We start from the raw sequence: 9496 nt of genomic DNA, 5'->3' as shown, positions 1-9496 counted from the left end.
TTAAGTTAAAGAACCAGAAATTTGAATAAACTAACAAAATAATTATAGTTATTAATAAAAATAAATTGACAAATAAATAATCACACAACGACCAGATGCATCCAACTAAACACACGTTCAATGGCCACACACACCACACACATGATTATTCATGAACCACACGCACACACACACAAGCGCACAGAAATAATCATTCGAGTGTCACACCCACACACACACACACACACACACACTCATTCAGCCCACGGATGATTAATTAAGCAGTGTGGGTTTCCTCTATGCCTGCCTGCTCCTTCAGAGGGTTCTCACACGGAGTGGGCAGTTTCTCGTACGATGGTTCAACCCTCCATATTTCCCTGGCGTACTGGGCGATTGTGCGGTCTGAAGAGAACTTTCCAGAAGCGGCTATGTTCATGAGGGACATGCGAGTCCACTTGTCTTGGTTCTGTGTGACAAGTGTAGCGGTCGATTGCTTCATTTCAAAGTCATCAGCCTCATTATCGTAAATAGCGTCGTCCTTATTTCAATCGTTAGTGTGACTAGCTTCGTCATCGTCGTCGTCCTCTTAACAACTTCCGTCATTATCATCACACGCCACAGAAAAAAAGTACTTACGGCATAAGTCTCACTGACTTTATCCTGGGCAGCAACATACGCTTCGTAATCAGCACACAGCATGTACCTGATTAGTTTATACTCCATAGTTAATTATCAGTTAAATAGATGGATGTACGTTATTTATCTCACACAACCTCCATTTCAAAATGGCTGAAACGCAGTATTTATAATAAAATAATTCAATAAACTTTATGAAAAGACACTATGCATTTTAAGTTTGCTAGATAATTATAACAATAAATCAATAAATTAATCAATCAATCCGAGAAGCAACTAACTTATCATGATGGAGGATATTGTTAGTGAGCTTGTGGAAGAGATCGTTGGGCTCGCCAGGCAGGCAGTAGTAGCCTCCGTGTATTTGTTCGATGGCTTGCCTCAGTTCCGCATTGCTCTCGTAATATTTCATTGGATTGTAACTAAGTTGGATGTAGCAAAATAAAGTAAGGACTGAACTGATGGTAACAAAACAAATTCTTCAACCAGCTAAATTTCAATTGAGGCCAGCCACACTTGCACCAAACTGCAGAGGTGATTGACAACAACCCCTGCAATTAACCTCATAGAGCTTTATTAAAATAAAAAACCACAAAGAACCAACCCGGAAGTAGCCAATTTTTCCACTTCATCAACAGTCATTCCAAAGATGAAGATATTGTCGGGACCCATCTCTTCCAACATCTCCACGTTCGCTCCATCCAATGTTCCAATGGTGAGAGCACCGTTCATCTGTGGTCAAGAAAGTTACATTTATCTAAGGTAGGTATGTGCTCATTTGCACAAAGGTAATCATAAACATGCATGATAAAGCGGAAGCAGCACAAAATTAATGTGACCAGCTGACAAAAAATTAACAAACAGACAGCAGATTGATCAACTATCAGACGGACTGGCCAACTGATCGGTGACCAACTGATATACCACCAGAACAATCAAATGACATCTATCCAACCAACTGACCATCTATCTAACCATCTATCCAACTAGCCAACTGACCATTTATTTAACAGCCAACAAACCAACTGACCATCTATCTAACCAGCCAACCAACCGACCAACCAACACCAACCGACCATGAACTTCATATTTCCAGTGCCAGAGGCTTCAGTGCCAGCAGTAGATATCTGTTCACTGAGATCGGCGGCAGGAATGATCTTCTCCGCCAGAGTGACTCTGTAGTTCTCCAGGAAGACGCACTTCAGCTTGTTGTTGATCGCTGGATCGTTGTTGACACGCTGGCCAACATTATTGAAGAGCTTGATGATCAACTTGGCGACATCGTAGCCTGGAGCAGCCTGAATTGGATCATTTCCACGTGAGACATCAGTTGAAAAACATTCCACAAATAAATAAAAATTTATTAGGCTTCGTTGTATCGTTAACATGTGAAATGTTAATTGAAAGCAAAATTAAAATCATTCGAGAATCATCCAGTGGCTAAAAAACAGTTTAATAATTTAATGAATGAATCAGTTAATCCAATCGGTGAAACATATTAGCATCAATTAACCAATCACATATCAGGATCAATCAACCAATCAAACATCAGCATTGACAGACCTTTCCACCAATCATGACAGTCCTAGGCACAAAAGGTCTGTTTGGCTGTTGCTTTAGCCTATTGTACATGGTGATGATGTGCAGGATGTTGAGCAGTTGGCGTTTGTACTCGTGGATACGTTTCACCTACAATTTCGTTTGAAGTATTGTGGTCGTTGTTGTTGTGTGATGTTGGAAGTGTTGTTGTTGTGTGATGTTGGACGTGTTGTTGTTGTTTGAGGTTGGAAGTGTTGTTGTTGTGTGATGTTGGACGTGTTGTTGTTGTTTGAGGTTGGAAGTGTTGTTGTTGTGTGATGTTGGACGTGTTGTTGTTGTTTGAGGTTGGAAGTGTTGTTGTTGTGTGATGTTGGACGTGTTGTTGTTGTTTGAGGTTGGAAGTGTTGTTGTTGTGTGATGTTGGACGTGTTGTTGTTGTTTGAGGTTGGAAGTGTTGTGGTCGTCGTTGTAGCAATTTACGCAACAACACAAACAAAAGCATACACGAAAACAACGCCAACAAAGAAGGCATGTACAACAACAGCAAGACCAACAAAGGCGTACACAGCAACAACAACAACAACGACAACAACAACAAAAACAACAACAAACAGACCTGCATGTCAAACATGGATGTTGGATCGACCTTGACATTGAACTCCTTACTGATCAATGCAGCCAACCTCATCTTGTTCTCCTTTAGAAACGACGACATAAAATTCAAATATTAAGAACAATGAAAACAAAATTGAAACCAACGTCAACAGTTAAGCTATAAACAACTAATGAACAACAGCCCACTCAATTAATGGATCAATTTATTAAATTAAAATGGCCAACTCAATCAACACATCAAACAGCAGTAGATTATTTTCATTTAGAGAAATGTAACATTTTCACAATGTAATAATGACGTAATGATGATATAATGATGATATAATGACGACGTAATGATGATATAATGAAGATATAATGATGACGTAATGATGACGTAATGATGATGTGCTTATTATTGCAACTTATAAATTTAAAGGCAGATTTGCAGCATTGCTTGTAATGTGATAATTTAATGAAATAACTAAAAGCTGTGCGCCTATTATGTTGAGAAATCCGTAGCTGCCAGCTAGAAATATTACCAGCAAACTAAATAATGAAACTATAAATAATCTACAGAAATTATCCTTAGGATCATAAGCTAGGATAGAATGAAGGAAACATGAGAATTGAAATGCAAACCTGCTTGACTTTGACGAGTTTGATGAGGAAACTTTTGTCATCAACCAACGATTGCAAGCTTCTCAATTCATCGAGATGAGTGATCCAGTGCATTCCAATTTTCTGTGGAGGGGTGCATCAAGGCCGTCGTCATTATCAACGTTTCATTACAATGAAGTTAAGGTTCATTCATACCAATCGACATCGCAATCATTCTCATAAAGATCATATCTATGGATGAAACTTCAGAATGACAGTGATGGAAAAGTGGCAGACCCACAATCAATAGTGACTAAAAAGCACATGTCCAGTAGTACTAGAATAGTAGTATATAGTATAGGCAGGATGTTACTGCTAAACAATGGTAACCGTGATGAAGTACAGTAATATAGTAATGAAGTATTCAGTAATATAATAAAGTGATTAATTATATAGTAATTATCAAGATAGATTATAAAGTAGTAGCATGGACTGACTGACTGACCTCGACAATGAGATCAGCAAGATTGGAGTTGCAGAGGAGCAGCCAGCGTCTCGGTGTGATTCCATTTGTTTTGTTCTGAAACTTCTCAGGCCACAGCTCATAGAAATCATGGAAACTGAATGAATAAATATTAAAAATAATTGAATGAAATTCGAGAATTAGTTTAGAAAATTATCCTGTTGAATGCGAAAATAAATAAAAATGCTGTCTTTGTGCAGGCAAAACAAGAAAACGTTATTTCTTCAAAACTTCAGATGCATGTACATGATTATCAAATGACAACTGCTTAATGTTCACATGCTCTCCCTCTCTCCCACCACCACACAATCCATCTATCCATCCTCCCACCACACCATCCATCCATCAAGCATCACAAATCCTCCACTCACGTGGTCTTCTTAAGAATTTCCGAGTGTATGGCGGCCACCCCGTTGATCACGTGACTGCCAACGATGGCCAGGTGTGCCATGTTGATCTTCTTCTCCGGACACTCCTCTATGAGGGACATGCGACGTAGACGGTCGAAATCACCGGGCCACTTCTTCGAGACGAGCTGGTTGAGTTGAGGGGAGAGATGCGATATGTTATGTTCTATGTTCATGTTTTTTGAAATATGAATTCATATTACCATATCTGGAGATAAATTGAAAAGGTAAACTACAATTCTAAAATGCAACGCAAGATAAATTATAATAAAAGTGCGTCATAATAAAAAACAATGCTAACCGACTTAAAACTATGATTTAATATAATAATAATAATAATAAGTACGTCTAAAAACTTGGCATTGATTTCGTAGATGATCTGAAGATGGCGCGGGAGAAGGTTCTCAAACAAGTGGACAGGCCACCTCTCCAGGGCCTCAGGTAGAACAGTGTGGTTCGTGTAAGCGCATGTTTTTGTCACTATCGACCAGGCCTTGTTTGAGAGTTCAATAATTTATTCCAAGTTAATAACATTCAAGTAACTCAGCTTAATGACATTTGATGAGAATTCTCACAGCGAACCCAGTAAAACCATTTAAATGATGAAAAGCGAGAATGAGGCATAAACTAAGGATCCCTGGAGCTCTAACCTGGTCCCAGGGCAGCTTCTCAACATCAACAAAGGTCCTCATGAGTTCAGGTATGGCTAGTGCTGGGTGGGTATCGTTCAGTTGGATGGCTACCTTCAAGTCAAATGGGCCAAATTATTGAAAATTAAAAAAAATATTGCAAATAAAAATAAATATAAAAAAATTGATTAAGCACTATAAAAAACTATTTCAACTATACAAATGTACTAACATTCCTCAAGGTCTATACAAAAACCTATGAGTATTTGCATTGAGCATAATTGCCTCATCATATAATGTAGGCAGCACAAAGCTTTACAAAATTTAATTATTTAATTTCAAATCTTGAACGTTGATCGCAATATCTCATACCTTATCAGGAAACTGGTTGAAGTCTGTTCTGATGGCTGCTCTTGACCCAAACTTGGAGGCCTTGAACCTTCTGATGATGTCTGTCAAAGTGGCAGCACACAAGAAGTATTCCTGCTTCAGTCGCAGTTCTTTGCCCTCGAAGAACTTACAACATCAAATAAAAATTAATAGCGTGAAATCAGAGCAACCAAACACCAACTTTTATCAAGTATTCAATTGAGGCCACAACTAACGCCACAAATATTCATAACTAAACTATGATCATCCTCATCAAAAAAACCTTAATAATCGAGATGGTTATTATTAATAGCCGAATACTCACATGCTCATCATCACCACTTCAAACATACTTACATTATCATTGGGGTACAAGACTTTTGAGATATTTTCAGCGATGTTCCTATCGCAAACGGCATCAATGTACTGGCCGTTGTTGACTGTGGGGAGGTTTACAAGTGCCAATCAATAAATAAATAAATTATGTGGAGTTTGCGATAATACAATAGAGATAGAGATAGATAGATAGATAGATAGATAGATAGAGAGAGATAGAGAGAGAGAGAGAGAGAGAGAGAGAGAGAGAGAGAGAGAGAGAAATTATGACAAACGCACATCAACAAAAGCACAAATAACCACATTTAGAATCATTAAAACGCTGAAAATTACCATGAGAATTAAAATAAAAATTATGTATATATAAATATATAATGAATGTAATACGATTTGGATGAATGCAAGTACAACGAGCAGGTTACTAACAGAACTTCAGATTGAAGCTTGCAGGTGCCTTAGCAGACCACAGCCTCAGTGTATTGACGACGTTGTTGGCGTATCCAGGCACTGGGCTGTCGTATGGCATGGCTAGAACTGTCTGACAGTGCAAAAATTTTCATTTGTTTGTGGTGATGAATCAAAACTACACACACACACATGCAGGCACTCACACACACGCACACACACACACATCAATATAACGAGTATTGTGATGGCCACAGAAGAAAACCATGTTGAGGCGTTAATCAAGAAAGAAACCAATCAAAAAACAAAGTAACCTCAAAAACCAATCTATACAATGTATACAACCAAAAATCCTAAGAACTATCTTAAATATTAAATAATTACATAAAATTGATATTTATTAATTTGAATTTGTTATTTACTTCACGAATAAGTTAACTTTATGTAGAAATGTTAGCGCGTTACATACAAACGTGCGTTTCTCTCGAGACAACCATCCTCATCATCATCATCGCTGTCATCATTTTCATAATTACAGAATCGTGCATACAATGGACATGAACAGTGGTGAGTTAAGTGGAAAAGTTTAAAAAGTAAATGAAATGATAGCAGCACTGACCACTTTGACGTAAATGACTTTGAAGTTTTCAAAAAAAAAAACAATTCAGAAGCAAGAGTAGCAAAAGAGGCATGTACTAAGTTTGTATCACAACACATCACCTCACAACACATCACATGACGTCACATACCTCTCCACACCACACCACACCACATCCAATTACCTTGGTATCTTTCCACATGGGACCTTGCGGTGTGTTATCCACCCAGCCATAGAACTGTATTGGGATGGTGTACTCTGGACGAGCCTTCTCCCATGGGTTGCCATATTTCAACCAGTCGTCTGGTTCTTCTGCCTAGATTTAGTTAACAGAGATTCATTAGAAAATTAATTAATTTGTGCAATGCTAAAAATATGTAAACAAAAAATTATAATAAATAAAATGCTATACATAAACGTGATTAAATGTTAATCTAGAATTGCTTGAATTCAGTTGTTATCAAAATAAAATGCGTTTAATAAATGAATGTTTGTATTATTAACTCCCAAGCAATTAAGCAAATGCAACAACACATTGCAACTATAGTTAAATACAATTTGGCAAATCTAGCCTGCCATCCGTTTTGAATCTTCTGTGTAAAGATACCATAATCGTATCTCAATCCGTAACCATAAGCAGCAAGCCCCAGAGTTGCCATGGAATCAAGGAAACAAGCAGCCAGCCTTCCTAATCCTCCGTTTCCCAATCCTGCATCGTCTTCTATTTCTTCCAGCTCTTCAATGTTCAATCCAAGCTAACATGAAGTAAAATGTTCAAATTGTTTTAGTTAAATAGTCATAAGTCGTAATTCCAACATTAAAACTAAAACTCCAACGACAGACAGTAAATTCTCTGGAATGAATGAATATATTTATACTTTAGCAACTTTTGATCATCTTGAAAGTTTTTTACATAGCCTGGAAAATTACAAAAAGAAATGGAAACAAATAAGTTTAATAAAAGTGAAATGTCTGCCTCACACCATGACCTAACATATGAAATAATGAATATAAACAAATGAGATTATTTCAGGAATTAACAATAAAAAAGCCAACCTGGTAGAGAGCTTCATCAACAGCATTCTGTAGACCCAGGTTCAACATTGTATTGGATAATGTTCTGCCCATGTAAAACTCCAACGACAGATAGTAAATTCTCTGGAATGAATGAATATATTTATACTTTAGCAACTTTTGATCGTCTTGAAAAATTTTCACATAGCCTGGAAAATTACAAAAAGAATTAGAAACAATCAAGTTTCATAAAAGTGAAATGTCTGCCTCACACCATCAGAACCAAGAAGTATTAACCAATTAACAAATATTTGAAAAAAACATGTGACGTGTAAACAGCTCTATAATTGTTACACAGCTTCATCAACAATATTCCAAAATATTAGTTTTTTTACTCACATTTAAATAATTTATAAAAATTATTTAGAATTCATAAAAACCTTTGGATCATTTTCGTAATAAAACTGCTGAGTCCTGATCCATCGACCAACCAGATGATCTCTGACTGTGTGGGCCAGGGTGAGGTAGTAATCTCGCGGGGTGGCCACATTCCTATCCTTGACCAGGGTGTAGTGCACATGACGGCTGAACGACTTCTTTATATTCGCGACATTCTCCACCTGGGCTATTCCTCGCACGCTGATCTGTTTGCGCTTGTCGTGGTCTGACTGGGGCTTATGCGACATTCTAAAACGACCTAGAATGAGCAGAGAATTCATTTGATATAAAGTTTTGATATAACAGACAAATGTGAAGAAATCATATAGGCTATTCAAATGATGCAGTAACAATCTCAAAAAACTGATTCAAACAGCAAATCAGTTGTATGACTCGGTCACTAACTCATATTACAACCTAAATATTAGAAAAATCAAAATTGTTGTTTAATTAAATTATTTCAGGCTCGTTGAACATGTGGCCTACAAATTTGTGATAATTAAATTTGAAGACTTATCAAAATGTTTTAAAAATTTAGTTACAATGAGTAAAACCATTTAGTTTAACTGTTGAAATAATTTGAACATTAACTCACGCATTGTTCATTGTTTTCTAATTGTTGTTTTGCGAATGAAAATTATTTAAAATAATGTTAAATATAAAAAACACAAAACAATTGAATTTTAGCTTGAGCCTTAGAATTTTTGATTGGATTTGCTCTTCCTTATATAGGAAGGAGTAGTAGCTGGTTGTGTTTATGTGTTGAAATAATTATGTGTAATAATCAAGAGTCACATGTGCATATGCTTAATTGTTTGTGTACCTAAGAGATTAACCCTGCACCATAAATAACCTCTGACATCTGCATCTACCTAATTGATCTGCACATTTATGTGTAAAGTATTTGTGCAATTTGATGTGTGTTAGCCCATGTGTGTGTGTGTAGGTGTTATGTTGTTTGAATGATTAACATGAAAAAATGTTTTACAACAAAATTGTTCTTTTTGAAGAATGACCTTGACCAATGACTAATTGACCATTGACCAAGCAAGTTAGACACATCTAAATTAATTATAAAAATAATTATATTATTGGCTTTGTGCACAAACTTTAAAAATTAAGTCGAACATCAGCCCTGGATGACAATTTTAAAGCGGATTGTAAAAACTTACATCATATCCAAATTTCTTAAACGTGTAAGCATCTGATTACATTACACAGATATAAAAGATAGTTGGGAAGGACATATCTATCTATCACCTAGGGCTTGTCTTATAGCCAAACTTTGTATTTTTAATGAAAAAAAATAAATAACTGCTAGAATTTAGATAAAAAATTTCTAGAATAAATAATATAAGAAAAGACTAAAAACATAAATTAAATGATTAATTTAATAAACATCTCAAATATATAATTTTAATCAAAATTA

General features: G+C 36.3%; 1 protein-coding gene across 1 annotated transcript; it reads right to left on the bottom strand.

Moving 5' to 3' along the window:
• Positions 1-8315, bottom strand: HELRODRAFT_106059 (hypothetical protein; the record flags this gene model as incomplete). Its single annotated transcript, XM_009017354.1, has 20 exons — positions 1-134; positions 167-445; positions 616-682; positions 897-1037; positions 1220-1347; positions 1692-1913; positions 2179-2304; positions 2771-2851; positions 3391-3492; positions 3854-3968; positions 4243-4406; positions 4625-4771; positions 4929-5021; positions 5280-5423; positions 5634-5716; positions 6039-6150; positions 6800-6931; positions 7158-7370; positions 7672-7773; positions 8070-8315. 19 exons carry the CDS (start codon positions 8313-8315, stop codon positions 257-259), a joined length of 2607 nt encoding a protein of 868 aa, XP_009015602.1. The 3' UTR covers positions 1-134; positions 167-256.
• Between the last annotated feature and the right edge of the window lie 1181 nt (positions 8316-9496).

The sequence above is a fragment of the Helobdella robusta genome (assembly GCF_000326865.2).
Source record: "Helobdella robusta unplaced genomic scaffold HELROscaffold_2, whole genome shotgun sequence".
Lineage (NCBI taxonomy): Eukaryota > Metazoa > Annelida > Clitellata > Rhynchobdellida > Glossiphoniidae > Helobdella > Helobdella robusta.
This window is presented reverse-complemented; position numbering and strand designations above follow the sequence as displayed.